This window comes from Thalia democratica, chromosome 7 (genome assembly GCF_965202585.1).
Source record: "Thalia democratica chromosome 7, ktThaDemo2.hap1.1, whole genome shotgun sequence".
NCBI classification, from domain to species: Eukaryota; Metazoa; Chordata; class Thaliacea; order Salpida; family Salpidae; genus Thalia; species Thalia democratica.
Genome location: NC_139171.1, coordinates 30,288,153 through 30,314,925, shown reverse-complemented (window position 1 = coordinate 30,314,925; position 26,773 = coordinate 30,288,153). Strand labels below are relative to the sequence as shown.

Here is a 26,773-nt window from a genome sequence, read left to right as displayed (position 1 = left end):
CAATTTTCTAGGACAAAATTACCTTAAGTTTAATTACTTTGTAAAACATACATGGTTACACTATACATGTAACTTAGCACTAATTTAAGTTATATAAACTTTATATTAAAAAAGGGATATTTTTTGCCCATACCAGAAAATCTATTGTAATTTAAAAAAAACTATAGTTGTTCAGTTAATGTTCCATTTCAAGTTTTATCAAGCAAGTTTCAGATCATAAATGGACACTTTTACTTACCATAATTAAAATGATAATAAAAAATATTCTCAGTTTTATTAAATAAGCAGATCAAAAACAATAAAGGGCTTTTGAATAAACTTTCAATTATTTCAGTGTTTATCCCAAAATAAAATTGTTGAAAACTAAAAATTAGCAATGTTCATCATGAAAGTTTAGATTCAGTTCTGTAAAACCACACACTAAATAGGAAATTATGAAGTAAAGTAATTATTTATTTCAGAAGATTTAATGCTTAAATGCTCACTTCAATCGTAGAAAGACACATCACACATGGACGAAAATCACAAGAGTGAAAAGCAAGTTTCTAACAGTGAAGAAGACCAAACAGTCCCGCAAGAGAGCGGCCAGAGCAGTGAATCGAGTAAAGAGGACAGTTACTCATGCAGCAGCCCTGAAACTTCAAAGAGAAAACCGCCCGGCTCAAGAGAAGCAGCTGCCGATGACTACGGTTTGAGGTATGAGTTTTATAAACAAGTTTGTAGTTCAAATTGATAGCATACTGGGCTGGATAAGTCAGTCATTTTATAGTTTGGTTGGAGGTATAAGTTTTATATGAACAAGTTTTATAGTTTAAATTTGATAGCATAGGGGGTTAGATAACTCATTTTTTTAGTCTTATATTTCTACATAAATAAAAAACACCTTTTACTGTTTTTAAAATATCATACTTATATATAATTTGTAGTAGTTATTTGAATATTTTAAATTAAGTTTTCTAGCTTATCACTCACATGGGCTATTTTAAAGTTTTTTTTATTTGACAGCTAAGACTAGTTTAACTTTTATGTATAGTTCAGTTTATTTTTTATGCTTTTAGCATTTTTTTAACTAACTTTTTAATTGATTCATTTAAATTGTTTCATTTAGTTTTGTGTAATTGCTACAGCTCAATTGCTATTTAAGAATTACACTTCTCCACTACTAATTTAATCATAAATTAATAAAAACCCTTTCAATTTTATTCAAAAAATCAGGATTGTTTGGTATAAACCAGTCTAGTTACTCATGCTTATTTAAAAAAAAAGATTGTCTTTATACTTCTACTGAGTTAAATATAAATGTTAAATAATTGTTCTGTGTTTTTGGAAGACTACCATGTGCAAATGTTTGTAATACAGTGTCTGTGGTGAAATTATTTGTTTATAAAATTGTTAAATAAATTACTTAAAAGTTTGATTGGTTCTATAACTTAGAAGTATATTATGTAGAGGTACGTTTTATTTAGGTATTGTATTTTAAACAATTTTTTCAAGAAAAAAAACTTTTAATATTTTTTGATGGCTTTATTTAAAACACATAAATTTGTATGAAGAGCAACGTTTGAAAAATTGGTACAAAGCTGTAAAAATATTTGCTAATGGGCACATGTATATGTTATAGTTCAACTTTGTTGTAATTTGAAAAAATAAATTTCGAAATAAACGTTTAACTGATAAATAAAAAAAAAAAAATATTTTTTTTATTCTTTAAATTTAGAAAACTCTGATTTAGTTTGTTTCGTTAATACCTATTAACTTGTTTTGTTTTATTTTGCTTAAGATTTTAATGACTAAGGTTTTATTTCCTGTCTTATGTGAGTTAATTTAAAAAGCAGAAATATTTAATCTGAAACAATTGACTTAATTTAATTTTCATATTTTTAATGTTATACTTTTAAAATAAGCTTAATAATCAACTATGAGGTGTTTTACAAATTCATAACAAATTCTATATTGACATAGTTGATTAATTAATTGAATATTCACGTTCAAAAAATGTTTACTGTTTTTTGAACTCACAGCACGAATGTAAATTTTTGGTTGTACAAAAACAATTATAAACTTTTTGTTAATTTAAATAATTTTTTTTTTTTTGTTAATTCATGTAATAATATGTATAAACTATCAAGTTTTGAATATAGATGTAGTTTGCATAGTTGCAACGAGTTCTAAATTCATAAAAAAAAGTTTTCTTTTTTTAAGCTTTCAGCACTCATGTAAATTCCCAACCATATATCTTATAAACTTAAAAGTTTTAATTTCTGACAATAACAATTATAGTTTATTAATTCATAATTATTATCAAATATTTACAGGCAACACGAGAGGCACATACTGTTCCACTTCTTCACACTCTTCAGCATAAGCTTCTTCATCGGCGTTCTCTTCATTCATCTCAGCATTTGGATTAATGTGAGTTATTGTTATTTTTTATACTAAAACATGTAACTGATTTTTTGTACTTGCTTATGCTGAGGGACCAATGATAGAGGAATATTTCTTTGGTACATTTTTCTGTTATGTTTTATTTTGATACTTAGTAAAAATGTAGTTATAGTATTTTTTTGTTTGCTTGAAAATTAAAACAACTATTTACAAAATACTAAAAAACAAAATTACTTTCAAAAGAAAGTTTTTGGAGTTTCAATTTCAGTTATATAAAAACTTAAAGTGAAGTTTTATACTTTAGAAACATTTAAAGTTTTATTTGATTAATTTGTTGAAAAACAGTCAATTTTAAAGCAACTATTTACAAAATACTAAAAATTAAAATTACAATCAAAAGAAAGTTTTTGGAGTATCTATTTTGGGTTTTATAAAAACTTAAAGTGAAGTTTTATACTTTAAAAACAATTAAAATTTTACTTGATTAGTTTGTTAAAAAACGGTCAGTTAATAATCAAATTAAATGCTAAGTTTAAGTTTAAAATTAACTTGAAAACAAATAACTACGTTATTGGTTGTTTAAGAATATAGTTGCGATTCTCTGTACCAGTTCATTCGGTTAATTATTAACTACGTCTCGTGCACAACAGTTTATATTCTCATACTAAAATAACAAAGGATTTAAGTGCAAAAGCCTTTTGAGCATTAAAATTAAAACCACTATTTTTTACAACTGAATTTATTTACTACAATAAAATTATATTATTACAGTTTATTGTGCACATAATTACATTCACTGATAACTTTCTAATGAGTTCTTTATAAGGCGAAACACTGTTAATTTTATGACTTGTTGTTAAAATTTAACTGCATAATCACAGACTAGTTTTATTAGCTTCCTAGCCTAAAGACAGTATACTACATTTACTAAACAAATCTTCTGTTTGGATCTTATCCAGCACCTAAACTCTCACTTGTTCACTTTAAAATTAAACGGTTTTGATGCTTTGTTTGTTTAAATAGAATGTTTGAAACATGTTTTATGGGTTTACAACTTTTTTCACTTTGAAAATAAACAAAACTGGTTTTAATACTTTGTTTGTTCGAGTGGAATATTTGAAGTATGTTATTTAGCAGAACTGAATTGCAAACACGATAAAATGTAAATCATGTTTGATTTGTTGTGCATGTAACCTGTTGCTGCAGCCCACGCACTGCACAAAGAATTCCTGCTTTTAGTTTTGTACTTTCCTACACATTTTTATTAAACTTTATTATTAGATTAAACTGTTACATTTTAATTGAATCAACTACTCTTTTTTAATTTTCCTTTAATATTCTGTATTAAAACTTTTAAGTATAAATTATGTCTGTTTTTTTTGTTTTAAGTATGATGTTAAAAATAGAAATTTTAAAAAGTTTATAAATATTTTATTATAATAAATCTTAAGTATAGTTTATTAAACTTTTATTTCAGTAACCATATGTACTTATTTGTTTAGTAAAATTCAGATTTCTCAATAAATAGTTTTTTGATCCACGTAGTCAAAGAACACAATTTTGTCCTAGCTTTAAAAAACCTGTTTAGATATAAAAATAGTAAAATAAATTAATGATAAATTTAACAATTGTTTTACTGAAAGTATTCACTGAAAGGTTCATCCCAACTTTGTTTTTTATTATTTGTTTGTTTTAATGTTTTGCATACATTCAGTACGTGCCTGCTGTTTTATATTTCAGTTTGGAATTTCCAAATTTAAATTAACATTCGTTCGTAAAAGGTTATACACTTTAATCAGGGAAGTAATGTTGTTAAAAGGAAGTAGTAACTGAAAGTATTTTGTTCCTTGTTGTTTTACTTTTTCGCACATTGTGTTTATTTAGCATTTTCTTTGTGCTTCCAAACACAATACTGTTCGTTTGTGAGTTCATTTGTTTATTTTTAGCTGCTTTGTAACTATTATAAAATATGTTTATTTTGTAATATTATTTAAATTTAAAACATTAGTTTATAAATTAAACAATTAAAAACACTCTAGTTAACAAAAAATTATTTAGTTTAGCAGTTGTATTCTATAATCAAAATTTTCCATTGTTTAAAACTGTAACACATTGTTTTAAGTATTGTAGTTTTTTATAGTACAGAAACAAGATTTTTTTAAATTAAACTAAACATTAAAAATGAAAGTATACTACCAATTCCCAGCCGCGATCATTTCCCACTTGCACAATTCCCACCCAAACTCTTTTCAATTTTCGTTTTTTGTTTGTTTAATTTTATATTTCTTTAACTTTTTTACTTCATTTTTAATTATTATTTTATTTTTTTACTATCATTCTTACCCTTACCCTTGGTCGGTGAGCAGTTCTAGGATTTGGTCAGGTTGGAATTGTGCGCGGGTGGGAAATGATCGGGAGTTGGAACTGAGCGGTTCCCATTTATGAAACTTGCAGTTTATTGCTTAGTTATTTGCTTGTCCAGTTTTGTTTTTTACCTAAAACATGACTGTAATGAGACTCTTCCAAATAATTATGTTCCTATTTTCGTTTTAAGAAACTTAAAAACACTTAAATAATATTTTTATCAACTAATTATAATGCTGTAATCAAATTACATTTAATATAATAATTCCTTAATAATTAAGATTATTCATATCATTCAAAATTTACAACTTTTAGAAAACTGTTTTGTTAAAAAATTATGTTCAAATTAAATGTTTTTATATAGAATTTAAAAAGTCGACTAATTTTTTTAGAAGTTATATTAAAACAGAACTAGGTATTAAAAGTTTGTAGCTAAAACGTTTTTATGTGATAAATTTTTATTTCATTTAATTAATTTTAAATTTTATTTTTGCTTTAATTGTGTTACCCTTTTTTAAGTTTTTTACTTAAAATCGAAACAAATATATTTTAAACATTTTGATTCTTTTTTACCTTTTCAATATAATTACCAGTTTTTATTGCTGCAGTCAAAATTATTTTATTTGAATAATTTTTGTTTATAATAACGCCCCGAAAACAAACCAATAATATTGCAGTTTTGTTTGCAATTAAGGGTTGACTGCTTATATGAGTAACAGTTGTTATAAAAATAAGCTGCGTATTCACAACTTTGTTTTGTCCTATATAATATATTATTTATAACAAACAAGATTTCCACTGAATTAATAAATTCCGGTTTTTATAGCAATCTGTGTAACTAGTTATTTTTTAAACATTTAGAAACAAAATTTGCTGCTCTAAATGTTCTAACACGCTAATTCTTTTTATTACTATTGTTGTTATAACCGTTGTTTTTTATGACATATTTCAACTACTGAAACAGTTTAAAAAAATTTGAAGTCTCTTATATGTTTTTGATTTGACGTTAAGCTTCAGTGGGTAATCTACTTAATAAAAAACTTATTAATAAAAAAAATAATAAGTAAACTAGGCACAGTGTTTAGGTATGTTAGATTTTTTGTAAAGTTGATTAAACATTGATTTTAAAAGTTGAAGATTTTTCTAAATTAGATATAGTGTAGCTTTGGTGTTGTGGTTTGAAATAATTTATTGTATATGAAATAATTATAATTTTAATGCGTTACAACTTTGATTGTATGTTTACAAATATATTTTTTTTTTCATTTAATTTAATTTTTACTACTTGTATCTATCAAACACGTTAATATTTTTTAAGTTTTTATTTTGGGTGTTAAAATTGCAGATGTTTTGTTACTGTCTATACCTTTCAAAGTTTATTATAACAAACAGTATAATTTTATTAAAACATAATGTTATTGGTCAATTTTATAAAATTTGTTACTTGTGAAATTAAACTTTAAAGATATTTACATATTTACATTAAAGTTAAGCAAAAAAAAGTAGTAGTTGACTTATTTAGTAAGGTAACTAGTAATAGAATACATTACAATATGAAAAGGTTTTTACAGTGATTTTTATTTAAACAGTTGTTATTTACCTTAAAAAAGAAGACAGTGAATCTTTTGTTCGTACTTTTTCTTGAGGTTATATTTTGGCAGCCATAACAACAGTATTATTTTCTGAGGTTTACAAAACACTCAACAAAATTTTTTAGAACTTTTTGCAAAAACAGTTTTATATTATGTTTAAAAGTTTTTATCATGGGTCTTAACTCATAAAGTTTTTGTTTTTTTGTATAAGGGTAATTGAATTTATTAACAATAAAAATTGACCAGTACCAACTTAATTTTTTATTATTCAAAACACACATCAAGTTGTATAGTTTTTATTGTTGGAGTAATTATTTGTAATAACTCATGTTTTTATGGCTTGTCATGACTAATTACATAAAAAATAGATTCAACATGAGTCATTTATATTAATTAATTTAAAATGGTCACGTTTAGCGTGACTAGTTACTTTTATCTAGGTATAAGTTTTAGTATCTTAAAAATAAAAGGTTTCTCACTATTTCTTTTGGATTTTTTACAAAACCTCGTGTTACAAAAGTTCCTCGTATAAAATCATATAAAAAACATTACTTTTTAAGTTCCTCAGAGTAAATAAAGTTATTTCAATTATATTTAAAGTTTTTCAACTTAGTTCAACCCCGGCAAACAGTGAAAGAACATGGAGTTTTTGCAAAAAAAAAACTCTATAAAATTGCATGTTGTACTAAGATGAAAAAGTTTTAAGTTTAAACTTTTATTGCTGTATACAAACACATTTTGGTTCATTGAATTACACCCTGATCAGTAACCAATAAAATTGCATTTATTTGAGGCTTTTTCATTGATTTACCTTTTTAAGCTGTTCTATTGTGTTAAAAAAAAAGAAATATTTATTAAGGCAAACGTTTCACTAAAAACAATGTTTTTACTTTTAATGTTTTTATTTTTTGTTAGTTTATTATTTAAAGTTATACTACTATAATTAAATTTTATGTGTAATTAAATCAGTTTGAAAAAACACTTTTATACTTAAAAAAATTTTAACAGAGATGTTTTAGAACTTTTTTTTTTAACTCTACTTTAAATTCTCATATTTTTTCATATAACTTTCAACGAAAAATTTTAACCCTTGTTATATGTTCAAATTGTACTTTGCTTAAACCTATTGTCATAATTATTTTCATGCTGAATTTCTTGAAAATGTAGCTGTAAAACCATATAATATAACACGTAAAACCAATTACATCATCTTTATTTGGCTGCACGCTTAAAATTGCATTGCACTCTATGCGTGTGTGTTTGCACAAAGATAATGCAACAACACTACCAGACTAAACATTTATTTGTAGAGTTTATGTTTGTTTTCACACATTAAACAAATTTGATTAACACCATTGCCCCACAGTAACTTTATTTTTTACAAGTTCAGTGTTTCACCTGCAAATTTTATTGCAGTTTGTTGAGCAAAAATGGTTCAGCATACAAAAAAATACATTTTTAATGTTAACTTTTTTGAGTGTAATTTTTATTTTGAGGTTTTCTAAAACTGCATATTTTAGCCCTCGTCAAGTGTTTAAAGTTTTAGTATTTTGTTTTTCTGGTAATATTTCTATCAGGGTAACCACAAACCTTAAGTTAAGTAAATTAAATTGATAGATTTGTCCGAGGTTTCAGGCTAGCTTTTATGATTTTAAAAACTACTTTTTTTCTTACAGCTTATTTATTTGATTAAAACCCTTTTATACTATCATAATTTTTTTTCAAAGTATTTCATATTGTTTGTTATAATTTTATTTAGCTTTTACTACATTATTTTTTCTTTAAATATTCTCACTATCTCATGTTAGTTTTTGGTAACTCACAGACATTTCTTGTTCAGTTAGTGGCAATCCTGTTATGTGAAGCTAAAATTCATACTCATAATAAAATTCTTTACTTTTACAATAAACTTCGAATGTATTATATGTGTGTTTGCACAGCAAAATGTTTATTTTCTGTTATGCATGTTGTTAAATCAACATTATCAGACATTTATTTATAAAGTTTATGTTTGTACACTGAATTAAATAAATACAATTTCCACCAATTAACAGCTTACTTTTGTGAGTTTAGTGATTGGTTAAAAATCTGCAAGTTGAGTTGCAATTATTTTTGCAAAATAAATTAAATACACAAAATTAAACAGAAGTAAATGGTTTAAATTTAAATTCCACAAAAATGCTTGTGGTGTCGAGGTTAAAATTTTACGCCTAATAGTCTTACACTGTTTTCATAGTTTATTAGATGAAGAACAGTTGAAATACAGTTTTTATTTCAAGTTTTTTTTGTTTGAAATTAAAAAAATTACAAAAGTATTTATGTTATGGTATATTGTAAAATCTTTAAAAAAAATATTTTTTGTCATAATCTCCTTCCTCAATAATTTTTTAGAATTAGTCAAATTAAAATAAGGTTTTTTTTTTAATTATACGAATGGTTAATTGAATTAACTGATGACGATTTTAAGTATTTAAAACTTAATTTAAAAAAGGAGATTTTTTTCCAAGTATTTCAGCCTTTTTATTAGAAATATTTTTAGCTCTTACTAAAATTTTTTTCTTTAAATATTCTTACAATCTAATGTTAGTTTTTGGCCACTCACAGACATTTCTTCTTCAGTTAGTGGCAATCCTGTCATGATGTGTGAAACTAATTTTTTTTTTTAATTCCTAGTTGCAAAATAATTGCGAATGCACAATACGTGTGTTTGCACAGCAAATTGTTTATTTTCAGTTATGTATGTTATTAAATCAACATAACCAATAAAGTTTATGTTTGTGCACTTAATTAAACAAATACAATTGCCACCAATTAACAGCTCAATTTGTGAGTTTGGTGATTGATAAAAAATCTGCAAGTAAAGTTGCAATTATTTTTGCAAAATTTAATACACAAATTCAAACAGAAGTGATGTTTGTTCCACAAAAATGCTTGTGGTGTCGAGGTTATAATTTTCTGCCTTAATACCTTCATAGTTTATTAGAAGAAGAACAATTGAAATACTTTTTTTTTTTAATGATTGAAATTATCATATTGTAATGTATTTCTCTTACTTTTTGCATACGTGGTTTATTCTAAGATACTTTTATCTATAGGTTTAATGTATGTTGTTACATACAGTTTAAAACCATAAGTCTAAGTTATAAATTTTTTTTAATTGAAATGAAAAAATATACAAAAGTATTTGTGTTATGTTTTATAGTAAAAGTTTAAATAGATAATTAATAACAATAATACAATAGTATTAATGTTGTGTTTCAATATGAAAACATGAATTAATATTTATTGTCATAATCTTCTTCCCCAATAGCTTATATTGTGATAAATCTAATTAAAACATATTTATTTTTTAACTTTACAAATGGTAAATTAAATTTACAGATGACGGTTTTTAAATGTTTAAAACTTAAAATTTATAGAATCAGTTTTTCAAGTAAAAGAATAACTAATTACTTCAGTTTTAAATTGTTTAAAACATATAAATTATCAATTAAAGTATACAATTTGTATCTTAATTATATTGTTTATAATATGTAATGTTCTAAATACTGTAAACCTTTTTATGTATCTACAATACCAAAAATGTACAAATAAACTTCATTTTATTGTTTTAATGCTGATAAATTATTAAAGTTCAAGCCTCATTAATTTTATTACTTTTATATTTACGCTCTTAACTTTTAAGCTATATTATAAGCTGTTAATCAATATAAAAGTTTTCAAAGTCATAAAAGATATTTAATTGATTGAAGCTCTTTATTTTGTGTGTTGTGTTTTGTATTTTACATGTGAAAGAAAAGCCACAATTAAATATTAAAAAGCCGGTAATAATATGAAGTAGTTGTGCAATGTACTGTATATTAACTTCATATTGTTTGTGGCTGTATAATTTTTAATTTATTTTTCAAAATTCAAGACATCAAAATTTTGTGCACACTTAAGTATTTAAACTAAGTTAATAATATCTAAACTGAGTTGACTTATTACATTTCATAAATGAAACATATACTTGTTTTATATTGTTTTAAAACTGTATCCACTTGTATTTTGAGATTGTTTTGTATACACATATTACATTTTACTGTATTAATTTTAAAGGTAAGTAAGTATATTGATACAAACCCTTTGTTCTTGAAAGAAAATACCTGTTACAAATCTATATCTAAATAGATGTTTTTTTTTATTTAAATATTTGCAAGCAAGAAAGGTAAATTTGATATATCTATGCTTATATCGAGATAAGCCATGTCCTGGACAATGACGTTAAACTGTGTCCAAGTGGCATGCGACTCGATGGCCGATCTTCCTGCGCCAGGTCCAAGAACCAATTATTTTGAGCGTGTTTGTCTATCAATAAACTGATAAGAGTAGAAAATAACATCTTTTTATACACTAACAACCCAATTTACTGTATACATGCACTGCACATTCCAACACATATTCTAATACATCTACACTTATTATGTACTAACAACTCCCTTTTATTTCCGCAGAGTAACTATATTTCCAGCTACATGGCGCCTCCCAGCGACAAGTCCGATTCGGCCAATGACAATTTCGCTTACGGAATGGAAAAGCTGAGAATGCCGGACAGAAGGTCCGACGAAATGGTTTACGAAAACTTCGACTTTGACCAGATTCCCACCGCTGTTACCATTTCGGCGTTTGCGAAGAACGTGACTGTATAAGTTGTCAAAAAATAATTATGAATATTATAACATAATATAATTTTAATAATATAATAATACTGTCAGTTTGCACTTTTTTTATTATAATAGTACTTTTTTTTTTATTAGGGATCTTTTTTAATTAATGTTGGTATATTTTCGGTGATTGTGATCTTGTTTTTACAAAAAAAAAATTGTTCATTTTGTGTGGTATTTTTTTTACAGTTGCCAAAACTTTACGTTTGGTACATTTTTCTTTCCGCTCTTTTGTTGTTACTTGTGCCTTTCCAAGTTACTTTGTTTTCAAAATTTTTACAGTATATACCATAATAGTACAATATGGTTTTTGTAACATCTGTATAAAATTTCATACGTTTAGAAAAACTTAAATTTGAAAGATACATTAAAAGTTATTAATGTTTTATTTTGGTACATTGGCTTACTACTGTATACAAATGCTACTTTTGTTTTTACCTGACCAGTTTAATATGAAAAATATTTTCTAAGTTCAGCAATATTTTTAAATTAAATTCATACAAGTAGAAACAAAACATTTTTTATCTGATTTTTATATGCATTTCTTAATCATTTTTATGCAATCAAACATTTAGTTTGCACTTTTAGCACAACTTTGTTTAAATGTTTTACAAAATATTGGAAGCTCATTTAAATTTTTAGCAACTTAAAGCAAAGTTTTGTTTTATTGTTTATTTAAAGTTTAATTCAAATTTTTTCAACGCTTATTATAATATATTTTAATTTAACTCTCCTATATTTTTTAGCTATTAACCTTTTCAAATACGATAATGTTTTAAATTGTTAGCTAAACTACAACTGAATAAATCTTACATTGTAACCACTGTCTTAACAATTTAGTTTTTAATCAAAAACCTTTCAGTCAAAAATATTTAACAAGTTTTTGTCCTGTCTAAATTAAGAATTTTTTTTACTCCTTTCAATCTAGCTTTGTAAATAATCTAATTCATATAAATTTGCTGAATAACAATAATGGTTTTTTATTATGACAGTGCCTGTTGTTTACGAAAGTTTTAAAGCGATGTCAATCTGTTTCTCCTAAAAACAATGACATTAAATTTTGTCAAAAAAAAAAATTGTCATTTCAAATGTTTGCTCTGTTAAGCACGTATTCAAATTGAAAGTTTGCACTCTCGATATGTTTGTATGAAAGATAAAAATAATAAGATTAGCAATTTTTCATTGTTCCACTTTAGTGTGGCTATCTTCTGTTGTTGTTGAAAATAAACTGAACTAAATCGTGTGAGGTGTTTTTATTTGTACAGCGAAACAACGGAGATGCTTTATTCGTGTTTAAACTAGTTTCTTGTGTAAACGAAATTTAAACTTAAGGTATTATGAAAATATATGTTTTGATGATGTAAACTTTTGTTTATCAAGCTTAAAAGTTTTTGAAAGCTTGTTTTAAAGTAGAGCATTATGTCATTTTGATAAAATAAAAATATTTATTTGAAATTCAAACGACTTTTCATACAAAATATTAGAAGTTTATAATGAAAGTGTTTATATTTAATTAAAGGGTTTTGTCTAAAACATATTAAAGTAGTCTAACTATTTTTATAATTTATAAAATTTATACGATTTTTACTGATCTTTTAAATACTAGGTAAATGTTTTAATAGTTGAAGTTTTTTGAAGTATAAAGATTCGGTTTCAAGCATATTATTTTTGATTTTTTTTTACAAGCTAATTTAGAAAATTATAAAGTTTATTTAAATTTTGAAAGATATAATGATACCTATCTAAAAATATTTAATGAATAATGACTTATACATGGTCGCCACAAACCAATGAAAAACAAAGAACAAAAGTCGAGAAAAATGGGGGTTTTCGAAAAAGTTCAGGAAATTTAAATCAAAAAAGTTTGTCATCACTAAAAACGACATTTTGCTAATGACGTTTTCTAAAAAGTTATGCTTTTGCAATTCATCTTTTTTCAGGGTCTATTAAGTTTTTGACATAAATTAAAAACTTTCAAGTCTTTGGTTATGTGTGATTAAATAGGTTTAAATTATAATTTAGTTTAGAAAAGTCTAGATCTGTTTTCTCAGTTAGATATGTGGCAACCTTGCTTATAGAATTTAGACGCGGTTTATTTAAGTGAAGTAATTTTTTATTTGTTTATAATACTTTAGTTAAATTGATACTGTTTAAAATAAATATTTTCATCGTCATTTACTTTTTAGTTATCAAATTGAAAAGATTTTTAAAGATATTCGGCAAAATAAACAAACTTGTATTTGATGATTTAAACAGCAGTTTTAAAGCTTATAAGTTTTTCAAGAATAAGTAATATGTAAAAAATAAAAAAATATTTTCTTTAGCGTATCTAATTTTAAGAATTTTTTACAAATAACATTATTGAACAAGCTTTGAACCACTTTATACACCAAACCAAAAGCTTAAATATTTTATAAATATCTGAAGGTTGTTATATTGCAGTAATATACCTAAAGTTGAGGTTTAAACGACAATTTTAGCAGAATAGCTAAAAGCTAAAATATATTTCTCCCTTTACCATTTTACATATTCATAGGCGACCAAATAACTCACCATACTTAAATTTCTAAACTATTTTAAACGAACTGATGTTAAAATGTTGATGCATTTTGTTACTCACTATTAGAAGTATTAATGCTATTTATAATAAAATATATCTAAAGTTTTTGTACTTGTTAAACTTTTTAGTGTTTTCATAGTTAAAAATGTACACGTGTTTTGATGGATAAAGATAAAATTAGTAGTTTTAATGCCGTTACTAACTTATGTTTAAATAAAGTGTTTTTTCTAAATACATTTTATAATCTCTGGCTATTTAAATTGCTTAAAACAAGTAAAAACTAATACATATATCTTTTTTACTTTTTTATTTACATTCAACTTAATAAAAACCTGTAAGTTTTAAAATTTTACTTGTATGCCAATCTAGTTTCATTCTAAACTTATTTGCTATATTTAAACATTAGTTAAAACACTAGACTTTAATTTAATGTCTTTTGATAGTTTAAAAGCTCTCTTTATTTTGTTCAAATCTGTAGTTTTTATTAGGGGAAAATTTAAGCTAGCAATAAAAATGCAATTAATTACTAAAAAACCGTATAAAATATATTGTCAGAAGGAATTTTAATGCATCAAAATAGCCTTTGCAACTTAATATATAATATATTTACCATTTTGAACACGCGATCATCTGGAAAGATAGCTCTACTGAAAACAATAAGTCCTGTTCGTTTTAAACTTTAATACAAATAGCTTATTTTTTTATAACCTTGTATAAATACGACATGACTAATTTAAAACTTTTAAGTATTCGAAGCTGTTTTACACTTCCTTTAATTTTTTGACTAAGAATCGAAGATGCGATTTTAAAAAGCTTTGAGCGAGTACACTTATTTCCCTGGACAATACGTTAAAAGGTATCCAAGTGGTGTAAGACTCCATAACCGAAAGGTTTTTTTGTGCACCACGTCATAAGACCAAATATTTTCAGCGCTTTTTTTTTCGTTCAATAAGGAACAATATCAAATAGACAAAAAAATTGTTGTACAAAGTTGTAAAAGGTATCTAAATATGTCGAATGCTATAACAATATAGTGAAAATAATTTTACTAATATTTTGACAATTCGATGAATATAAAAATTCTATAGCTTTATTAAAATACTTGTAAGTAAAAATATTGAAAAATTCAAAAGTATACCGAAAATTGTGTTTATAACTTTAAAGTCCGTGGCAAGAGATTATTAGATGTAACATAAACAATAATTAGTGTGTTTTTTTACAAACGAAACATTCAAAAGATTTTAGTAACAAAAGGTTTTGAGAGACATAAAATAAAACTAGAATAAATAGCTTTTTAAATCTTGATTCAGTGTGTTAATTGAAAACTAGAACCTCAATTTAATCAAAAATTTTGTTATTTTACACGTATGAATTTTAAAAGTTGGCCGATTAAACAAAAATGATTTTGTTTCTAAACTTGGAATAGTTTTTCATCACTGGATAAACAACAAAATTAAACCGAAACTATATGTGTTTTACATTTACTAATAAAACAAGTTTAAATAGTTATAATTAGATATAGTTTACTAAACTACAAAAAAAGCGCACAAAGTATTTGGTCCTAGGACCCGGTGCAAGAACAACCTTTGGTTATCGAGTAGTACGTATTGGATTCCTCTTAATGTCTTGTCCAGGACAAAAACATATTTTTAAGAAAATAACTGTTTGTTATATATATATATATATATAACTGTAACTTCATTTGAACAAATAAAGCAAAAAAATTGTCTCTCAAGAATGTAAGACATATATTTTGTAAAAAAAAGATTATAGAAAAGTAATAAAACTAACTAGCCTTTCATATTTCAATAACATCCACTAACGGAGTTTTTTTAATTTAAAAAATGCCAAATCGTTTGGTAAGTTTTTTTTTAATTTTCGACTCATATGTTTTTATATTAAGGTTTTTATGAAAGTATACAATACCTAAATAATTTTAAAAAGGAAACCGCAAAAATTGAAAAAAGCTAAAATTTTGATATATTAAACTATTATCTCAATTAATAATTTTAGAATAATCTTATTATTTTTAAGCCTTCATAACTCTATCTACTTTTGAAGAATAAAAAGTTTATTAATGTTTTTATAAATAAAGTTATCTCACTTAAGCTGATCCAAACTCAAAGTTATAAAAGAACAATAAAATATAGTTATTTATGTATTAAAGTTATATGTAATTCTAGTTATATTGTTATTTTTTATCGTATAATTATTGAGGATATGAATTATCAACTTTAATTGTTTTGTTACAAACTAATTATAATCTAATAAGAAGTAAATGTATATAATAATAAACAGGTCTAGTGTAATATATTAGGTATTCACAATAGTGTTAAAGTTATTAGTTTAATAAAACTTAATATTCGCCAAAAAAATGTTACACTAGATCTTGTTTCGATTTTTTACCAATGAAGTAGTAAGCAACTACTATAACTATACTTATCAAAAAGTAGAAAATATTAACATTTCAAAATTGTTTTGTTCACAAAAATTCATGTAGTTATAAATAGAATTTGTAAAATTAGTCTAAAAAGAAAAACTAATATGCTTTTGACTTTATAAACTTATTATAAAAGTAGCTTTATACTTTTCTTTAGCATAACAAACATTTACACTTGTGACATTTTTCCATAGAACCCTTACTCGCTTTGTTGGGCGAAATGTCTGATTAAAAATCCGTGCAGCTAATTATCAATGGAATCACCGAGGTCAAAGGTTAACAAACTTGAACTTTTAGCCAATCAGCTGCTGCTTTATTTCATGGTAAAATTTCAACTTATAATTTAGTTGATTTTGCTATCAGTTCATAAACATCAGTTGCTACTACCTCCATGGGACAATTGGTGAGTTAAAACTTTTATTTAAAGATTCTTGTAGAACTTTATTTAAACTTTACTAATTTAAAACAAAAATTAACAAACATAATAAGAATATTCAGATTTGACTTGATTTGATAAAGCATATTTGTTAACAGTTTTTATACAAATATTTTAAATATAAATACTTATTAGATTCTAAATATAAATTTTCTGAAATAAACTTAAAAGGAAAATACAGCTCATATATTGCTGATTACTGCAAATTTTAGCTCAATGTTTTAATCTTTACAATTAATTTTTTTTTATGAATTTATTTGTGAAAATAATGATGATACCTTTTCAACTACTAGTAATTGCTAATCAAGACATGAATTAAGTGTCAACTAAGATAAAAAAAAAATTTACTGGGACTGAATATTGGTATTATTTTATTTTACCAAGAAGTGTAAAGTAGTATTAAGAAAGATTTTCAATAAAAAAATATATAATCTTTTGTTGAATTTTAAATTTTTAAGAAAAGTTTTAAAAGTAGCTATGATAGTTTTGTGTAATGGTGTTAGTTAAATGACATATGTAGAATAAATGTTAGTTTTCATTGCAATTTTAAGAATGAAAACTTAAATTAGTTAAAAACCTGGAAAAATAGCATAAAAATAAAAAGTATAAGAGTTAAAAAATGTGCTAAAATTAAACATATAGCCAAGAAATATGCTTTAACAGCTATGTTTAGAATTAAATACATTGGAATCTGTTTACCTCGAAATGCTTGATTAGAGCTAATATTTATTTATATTTAAACTAAAATTCTTTAAATCTGTTTATCTATGATATTTATTTTAAACAAAACAATTATTTATGGCATCTAGCTCTACTATGAAAGTTGAAAAATTGCATATTTTTTAGATGTGGCTTCTAAGTTCATGCAAAAACTGGGCAACTCCTGAAAATGAATTAAGTCTGTGAACACTAAATTGTAACTTGGGTGAGTGTTTTACCAAGATCTTCTACAAATATAGTTAAGTTACCTTGACTGATAAAATTAATATATAGCAAAATTTGATATATTTATTTATGATAAAATTGTTTTGAATAAATTAAAAATTATCTTGTATTACTATCCTGTGTTATATAAACAATTTATAAAACCTATGATGCCTAAATTTTATTCATTTTTAGAGAATAAAAGGGTTATATGAAATAAATTAAAGTAATTTGTTAAATATAAAAAAATTAAAACATTTCAAAGTGAAATCAGTGAAATTTAATAAAGTTTTTCACTTTAGAAGCTAAAAGCTGTATTAGTATTGTCAAGTTTGTGAAACAAAATCAATTTTATAATATTATCTTCTGTTGTATTAAATTTTATTTAGCAAGGATAGTCATGAAACACCTAATGTATTATTTGGCAAACTTATGCGGAAAATCTTGCAAAAATAAAAAGTAGCACTGTACTGTTTACTATATGTTGAAATGATTTATTTCAATTACTTAACAAAACTTATGTTATATGCACCGTTAAGTTAATCATATTCACACAATTGTAGTTAAGTATACCTTAAATACTTATTAATGTTTAGTACTTATTAATAACTTATTAATTAATCTCCAGCACTTAATAATAAAAGTTACTTATTAGTGACTTTGAGTTATACCTTAAGTATTAAACACAACATTTTTTGTTGTAATTGTTAATCATGAAATTTTGTCAAAATAGCCATTCCTGAATGTTGTGCATGTTATATTTCATTATGTTATATTCATACTTTTTGTTGGCGAAAGTGTACAATTTATTGAAGTTTGCCATTTGCTTGTGAAACATCAACTTTGTGATTTCATACAACCATGTTGTTATGCAATTCTTGCAAGTGCTGGTTGGTGTTGCTTATTTTTTAAATCTCTAAAAAAAGCATTGCTGTTTGGAGTTAGTGATAACAATTAACCTATCAGATGCAAATTAGTCTTTGCATGTCTTATGAGCAAATGTTTCTTGGTCATAAACTGAATCTTACACTTATTACAGTTACCACATTTCCACCATCCAAAGGCTTAATCCAGTTTAAAAAGAGCACCATTTTTGTATTATAATAAAACACTTTACTAAGTCTGTTTTTATTAATTAGCTTCAAAAAAATCTTGATATTAGTTATTAATACTTTGTTAATAGTACTTATAAGATCAAAAATAAGATAAATTTGGTTTTAACTTAGAAAATATAATTTTTTATTTATAATTAGAATCCATTCTTTACAATTTTGTATTCATTTTAGTCCAACATAGCTTACAGCAACGCTCTAGCTTAGTATTTTTAGTACAAACATTTAATAAAGCAAATTTGAGCCCATTGGAACGTGAGCATTTAGCTTAATATAAAAAAATTTCAGCTATATTTTTGTAAAGTTTTTTTTTACAAAAAGCCTATTTCAGGCCAACCAATACTAATTTTTAAACACACAAGAATACCGTATAATGTTGCTATTTTTATTAGTACTAGAAAAAAAGCTTACTAGAATTAAGAGAAAGGCTTGTATACTATTTCTAAACTATCATTATAAGTAGCTGTTTTTGGCCATATGATATTAAAACATCACATATAATATTTTAAGGTAGATCTTAATATTATAACTCTTATTTGTTATGCATCACTAAATATTTGACGGTTAATTTTGACTAAGATAACCTTGAAAGCCATCAAGCTGACACTTAACAACATTGTCTCTCATGGTAAGATCTTGTATGTCATCTAACTCATTGGTTAAAGCTTTGCAGCTCCCTGAGAGTTTATGACTGTACAAAATGCTCCAACTTTTCAGGATCGATTTAGAACTATTGTCTAGGTCTCTGTGCTTCTTTTTCTCAGATTCACTTGAATTAAATTTTTTCAATATGTATAGAGTTTTTGTTCATTCAAATGGTAGCAATGTATTTCAAAGTTCAGGGTTGGCACACTTAATAATTGATTTAAACGTTCTGTGCCAACCCTCTACTGCATCTTAGCAAGGCAGGCTGTAAAAGCTCTAATACTTATGTAATCCAACTTTTAATCATCTGGTATTGAAAATAAACATAAAGTTTTATTTGACTGTTGTTGTTGTACATTGTTGGGTAACATAGTTTCATATTATCTTAAAAAAACTAACTTGGATGATTTTGAAATGTTGGTGTTTGGTCAAATTAGGTCTAATCAATTATTTTTAACAGTTGTTTTTCAACTCTAGCTTAATTGCGTCTAACAACTGCTATTTTAGTTGTTCACTCCTTATTGATATCCATTTTAAATTTAAGTTTAACTTTTTTGCTATTTGAATAATTATTGTACTCAATTATTTTTCTGTTAAGTGTTGAGACATAACAGTAATAAATAAGGTTTTTTGTAGTTTCTTTTGATCAGGAAAAATAATATGTTTTCAACTTTGAACCTGGATTCAGAGACTGCATTTGTTGAACTATTTTTATCTTTGTTATAAGTTGAAATATTTTTCCACAACAGACCAATGCCCATTAAGTAGTCAGTTATGTTATCAAAGAACCCAGGAATATAATATTTGTTAATTAAGCAGTCTTATTCAACGTTCGTTCTTTGTTCTAAAAATTTTTGTTGAAACCTAATGCGTAACAAATTATATAACAATTGTATAAAAAACATTATACATTAAAAATACTTGCAATGTGGTCAAAACTTTAAAACACAAGAACACATTGATTTTAAACTTTTAAACACAAAAATACTTGAATAATGAATAAAACTAAAATAAAAATTTATAACTCTGACTGTAATAAAAAAGACCTTGAAAAAGTAACATTACACTAGAAAAATACTCAGTATATCAAAAAAAACAATATACATGTCTATTCTGGCATAAAATATAAACTGCAGCAGGCTGTGGCTAGAATTCTTCTGTTGAGAGTTAAAATATATGGCTGTACCATAGTAATGTTAGCTTGCATCAGTATAAGACTTAGCCTTGGGAGCTTTCTCTTAACGCTTGGATGAACAAGAAATTCAACTCCTAAAATGAATTTAAACAGTTACCAAATACAGTTTGATATCCTGCTACAATATTCTAAGTTTTTTAAATCCGCAAGTTCTCTCCTATTGCTAGAATTCAACCATTTGATTGCTGCCATCTACACTTCTGATTCAGTGTCTACTTTCAGACTTAAACTTCCTAGTATTTGCTTTACAGATGAGAACTTAAAAATGTATAGTTTTAATACATCAGCGCCATGATTTTTGCAAACAGCTGTTAAAATCCTTCTATTTCAATTTGATAGAATATAAAAAACAAAAATTTTAATAACAAACTAAATGAAAACATAAAATAATAATAAAGCACCTTGAGATTTAAATTTACTGAGGTGCTAGTTGTGGGATTACTTTTTATTGCTTTTATTAGTACATTTTTAAGCTTGAAAGTTAATGAAGGTTAAGATCTTGGTCTTGCAGATTTAACCTCAATAAACATTACTTGACTAATTTCTTTCTTGGATTCCCAGTCTGTCATTATATAAATTATCTCCTTCTCAATTTTATTCAAAATGTCAAAATCACTCACAGGTTTCATTTTAACAAATTTTGATTTATCATCAAACATTTCGAACATTTTTCTCGAGTACTCTGTTTGTCAAGCACCACTATGCTTAAACCCTTATCAGGCTTTGCTAAGACAATTTTATCTTTCATATTTTTGATAAACTATAAAAAATCTTTTTTGTACGGGAATGAATGTACGCTTTAAAATAACAAATGGTATAAGTTATTGATCAAATGCATTTGAAAATAAGTTTTTAAAAACACTCTACATTTCCACCACCCATTATATGGTCCTTAAGGTCTTGCCAGAATCCTTCTACCGTGTGGGTATGTACCCAATGATTAAAAGGATAAATAATTATTAGGTTAATATTGTAATGACAGTAGTACTTGGAACCCCATTTGCATCTACTAAGTTATCAATGCAAATCAGATCAGGAGTTGATCATGATTGTTTTCCCCTTTCTGATATGCTTAACAATAAAAAACTTCTAATAAATTTAATTAATGAAATAATCTTTCAAACTTTTCTGAACATACACCAATAAACTAAGCAATAAAATATTTAAATACTTTCTATGTTTCTTTCTTTTTACTCAAATGATAAAAAACCAAATATATCTAAACAAATCATTGTTTTACAAATTCATAATTTAAACACATTATATTAATAAATATTTTACTAATAGCACTAAAAGTCTCCATTAAAAATATGTTTATTAAAGTGAAATTTAAAACTAAACGTTAAAGTTTCATTGCTTTGAAATAAACAGCTAGAAATATAATAAAACATAGAGTCAAAAACTTATATGATTTTTCATATCTAGTAATCATTAAGGAGTTAAACAAATCATTGCTCATATTATATTGCCTGTTATTTTTGTGTTGTTCACTAGCAAAAAATTTCGCTCTATTTCAGCATTACTTAAGGTGATGGTTTGCATTTTTATCATAAACTCTGAAAGTTAATTGTGTTCTATGAGAACACTAAACTAAAATTTTAATGGTTTAAATATTAATTTAAAATTTTATTTATGTATGTGAATACTATAAAAATAATAAAACATATTGAAATTTTTTAAAAAACTGAGTTTGTGTAAATTTATAATGTTAACATAATAATATAATTTGTTTTACAATAACTATAAAAACTAACCAATACTTGTTTGAAAAATTCCAGGCCAACATATGTATTGTAGTATAATCGTATCACTGTTGTTCATTTAAAAGAATGTTTAACTTTTTGATATTGTAAAAAGCTTTCAATGTCTGGGGTCCTGCTATTTAGGGCCTTTCAAAAAAGTTATAAATTTTATTCATATTTAAATAAGTCCTTATTTATTTAAAAATTGAGTAAGATATTTTAGAAAAGAAAAAAAAATCAACTAACATTGTTTACAACTTCATATTGAGCCATAATATCAAGGTTATTCAGTGTTTTATTTTCTAGTTCCTTTATTGCTTGCACAAAATTTGTAAAAATATTTATGATTTATATTAAACAAATATTAATAAAACGTTCAGAATTATAGGAATATTAAAATTAAATTTGAACAGTAGTTTGTCATTAAAAGAAAAAGAAAACTAGAAATATAATTACTTTAACATTTTATTACAAAAAAATTTATTAAGATATATGAAAGTTATGATCCATATCAATGATCCATATCTCTTTCAAGTGGATAAATAAATTTCTACTTCATCTTAAATTAAATTGACTTAATAAGTTATTAATAGTATTTCTCTTAATAAATTAGACGAGACCATACTGTTTTTATGGCTCAGTGAATTTTCACAGCTTTTGCATCTTGCAGATATGTAAGAAATGTTCTTAAAGCCAGTTTTAGTCCAAGCTACTTTCTTCCCAAAGAGCATGGCAAACAAAATAAAGAATATGATGTTTCAAGCTTTATTTTGTGCAGAAAAATAAGGATATTTTTTTATGATTTGTGATGCCATCTTTAATTTTTACTATATATGTTTGTAAAATGCGAAATTGGCTAAAAAAATAATTTTTGCATTTTTTGAAAATTATATACAGATACAGATTTAGCTTATAACAACACAAAACAAAATGACTTTTAACAAATAAGGGAACAAGCAAAAACAAAAATAAATGATAAGGTTAACGCTAGGTTTAAAATAAAATTTCCTAAAGTGCGGGCAGGTGTAGAAGAGTTCTTGTCTTTTATTTAAAACTCGTTTCTTGTTAGCAAGTGATTTTTCATTTTTTTCCAGGTTGCAAGTCTTGCATATTTACCTATATTTTTTATTTCCATAATCTTATGCATGATGCTCCGACTTGAATTGTAGCAAGTGTTATTGTATTTTAATCTCCAAATGTACTTGGAAAGTTCTGTTCCCTTGTTATTTTCATTCTTGATATCACTAATGTGTGCATACCATCTCTTTTTGAATTTGCAAAGTTTAGGTTGGTCGGGCCACTTAAGGATCTCTGTACTTTTGTTTTATGTATCTTTCATAGATATTGTATAACTTATTAATGTTGTAAAAAGCTTTCAATGTCCGGCTTCCTATTATTCAAAGCCTTTGAGAAAAGTTATAAATTCTATTGATGTCTAAGTAAGTCCTTTTTTATTTAAAAATTAATAAGAATAATATTGTTAATAGTAATTAAACAGATAAGTTAATTTAATAGTTCATTTATTTCTGTACGAATTTGTACTTCCTATGTGTTCTTTTATTAGATCTCATCTAGTGAATTCGGGCAATTCTGAAAGGTTGTTTTCTGCAGAGTATATATTAGGCTTTTAATATTGTAGTTTGAATTTTCCATTGGATAGTTTGAAATTATCAAACAACCCAAAATTTAAATTTTTTTATCTGTTGTGACATTACTGGATAACCAAAACAAAGCATTTTAAAATGAAGTTTTGTACCTTCACTTGTATCAGTTAATGTAAATTGAATTTTCTTCTATTGCAATGAGATATTATTGCAATGACTAAATTGTGATAGGTCTTCTTCAAATTAGTTTTTTCTTTGGAATGTTTTCTTAAAATAAAGTTAGATGTTGTCTTCTGCTGTTTTCAAACAACTTGAGTTTTCACACTCAAATTATGAAGACATAAAAAAAAATCTTGGTCTCTTAATTCATAAGTTTCTAATAAAGAAACTAAACTATCATTATCAAAATCTACTTCCCATGTTTTGTAATCTTATTCACTAAAATTAAACTCAGTTTAAAAGTGAAGACTTGTAGTTTGACAAAGGTATCATTGCAATGTAAAAAAAAAACAAAAGCAAATAAACCTTTCCATTAATTTTTTTTCGACACGGACTACAGTGTTTTGTTTGAATGACTGAAGCACACCAATAGACAACAGATTGCTTTCCCTCAAAATACTGATCTTATATATTATTATCCTGTTACTTCCCTTCCAATGATGTATTGTCTATTGGTGATGTTATTTATGGTAAATTACTCAAAAAATCTAACATATAGATAAAATTATTTTGTCATCATCAAACATTTTTTTATTAAAAAACACATTTAAACTAGTTTTACAGTTTCTTTTCAATGTTTTTGATATTATTTAAATCAGTTTTACATCTTAAACTTAGCTTTAAGCTAAAAACAGACCCAAAAATGTGTACTTTTGAAAACCCAGAGCAAATTTGCTAAAAACATTTGGCAACCCTGAAAAACAAGCTGACAAATTAATAACATACGAATTTAAGAAAAAAAAAAGTTTATTTGTATATTTTTAGCAAATACAGTTTTTGTGGCATCAATTTCTTCTTTCAACGGGAATTCTTTTACAAATTAAAACATGAAAAAAAGTATTGTTTCACTTGAAATATTGCTTGTTAAATTGCATTGTAACATTGCTCTACATAGTGTGTTAAATTTATACACATTGAATTGCATTAGAGACAGTTTTTTTTTTCGTGTTGGAAAAGCTTATAAGCTCTTGTGGTGTAAAACAGTTTTGGTTTTAATACACTCGAGTCTATACTTAACTGAAATAATCCGCTCAAAAAATAAGCTTCATGTTCAAATGAGAAAAAATGAAATCAATCACATCTTAAAGCAATCTCGTGTATTTCACAAAAAAATTTATATGTATAGAACAGTCAAAGAAAACAAAAATATGAAATAGGCTTATTTAAGTAGAATAAAGTATTATTTCAACTTTTAAAAACAGTTCAGTTATTAAAAAAGATCTTATTCAACTTATGAAAAATTAAAGAAAAAATAAGAAAAATATTTCAAGTTCTTCAAGTGTATTTGTCACCAGTTTTAAGTATTATTAAATAATTAAAAGTACTAATTAGTAACAAATACTACTACATCACTTAAAATGATAAGTTATTCCGGCTAAATTATTATCGTTAAATATCACTGAAATTTTCTTATATATCAATCTGTTAGGAGATGCAACTAAAATTGTCTGTCGCAGTGTTTGAGTCGGTGGGTCCAATTCAGGGTCTCTGTATTTTGCTTCATGTATTGTTTATAGATTTCAAGCTGATGCCTTTCAACTTCTTCTTTTACCATATTTTATTGGTCTCTGTATTTTGCATAGAGATAAGCTTTAAAGCCATCAAGCTGACGCTTTTCAAACTTTTTTTTATTGTTTGATCCATGTTTGAAGCTTTTGTACTGAAAGTTGAGTTGCTCTTCTATGATCACTAAGCTCACCCAGACTTGTTTTTATCTCGGGACACAACTGTTGCGAATCTGCAGTGATCATCATATTTTGCTGCAAACATGTCAACTGCAGCCACGACCTTCTTAAAGTCTCGGTTTCACATTACCAATAACTATTCTATTTGGAACCGCAGTAATTTGTTTTTCTTCTTAGTTCTGACAATTCAGTTAACTTCTTCTGATCTGTGATCGACAATCCATTCTTTTACAAAATTGAAAAAGTAGCTTTAAGAACGAAACATATGTGGGTTATAAAAGTCTTAAACAAGCTGTTAAAAATCTGAAAGTAATTTGAAGTATATATTCTCAGTAATGACTGCAGATTGCTAACAGTAAGATATGAACGTAGCTTACTTTTGTTTATGTTCATGGTCGAAAGTGTTTGTTCACAAATATATGTGGTTTATTTTTACTTCACAAACTAAGACTTGTTAAGAAATGCGTAAAACTACAGGAGTTATTGTAACTTCTAACAAGGTTACAAGGAAGCATAACGGGCCATAACTTGAAAACTTTTACAAACGGAAAGCAGTCCAAAATATTCTGATAATAAGATTCTGAAAGTTATTAAAAAAGATTTTAAATTGAAACTATTAGTAATAACAACAACTTTCTTAAATTTTAAGTCAGCTATGTTTTTTATTTTTTTTCGTTTTTGATGCTGATTTTGTTACCCTCAAAGATAAGTATAATAACGCTTATAATATAATTTTTTACCTATTATGTTTAAACAAAATAAGTACCTTTTCTAAGTCAATTATGTCAAAACATTTTGCATTTTTGTATGATATTTTACCACTTGTTTTTTACGTTACGCTCATCTTTCTTAAAATAAAAGGTATCTACATCTTTTATAAATTTACCTTCAACGTTGGATTATCTTTCACATGGTTTATACATCTACCAAATAGCGTTTACAAAGTATATTTACTTTTAGTTGTAATTAAAAATTTTAACCTCAATCTTATTGACTTTTCTATTTCCACTAGAAACTCTGGAATGTCCAGCAACTTACTTAAAAACCTTTATTTCTGTTTCTATAAAATATTGTTCCTATAAAGTCGAAACTAATTCTCAACGCTTAACTTTTGTTTTGAGGTTGCTTGTAGAGTTTCATTTTAGAGTCCTGTTTTAAATGTGCTTA

General features: G+C 25.3%; 1 protein-coding gene across 1 annotated transcript; it reads left to right on the top strand.

Annotated features, from left to right (window-relative positions):
• The first annotated feature begins 465 nt into the window (after window positions 1–465).
• LOC145840661 (uncharacterized) lies at window positions 466–12,287 on the top strand. The gene is made up of 3 exons (XM_082947983.1): window positions 466–696; window positions 2,316–2,412; window positions 10,835–12,287. Exons 1-3 carry the CDS (start codon window positions 512–514, stop codon window positions 11,027–11,029), a joined length of 477 nt encoding a protein of 158 aa, XP_082804109.1. The 5' UTR covers window positions 466–511; the 3' UTR covers window positions 11,030–12,287.
• The last annotated feature ends 14,486 nt before the right edge of the window (window positions 12,288–26,773 follow it).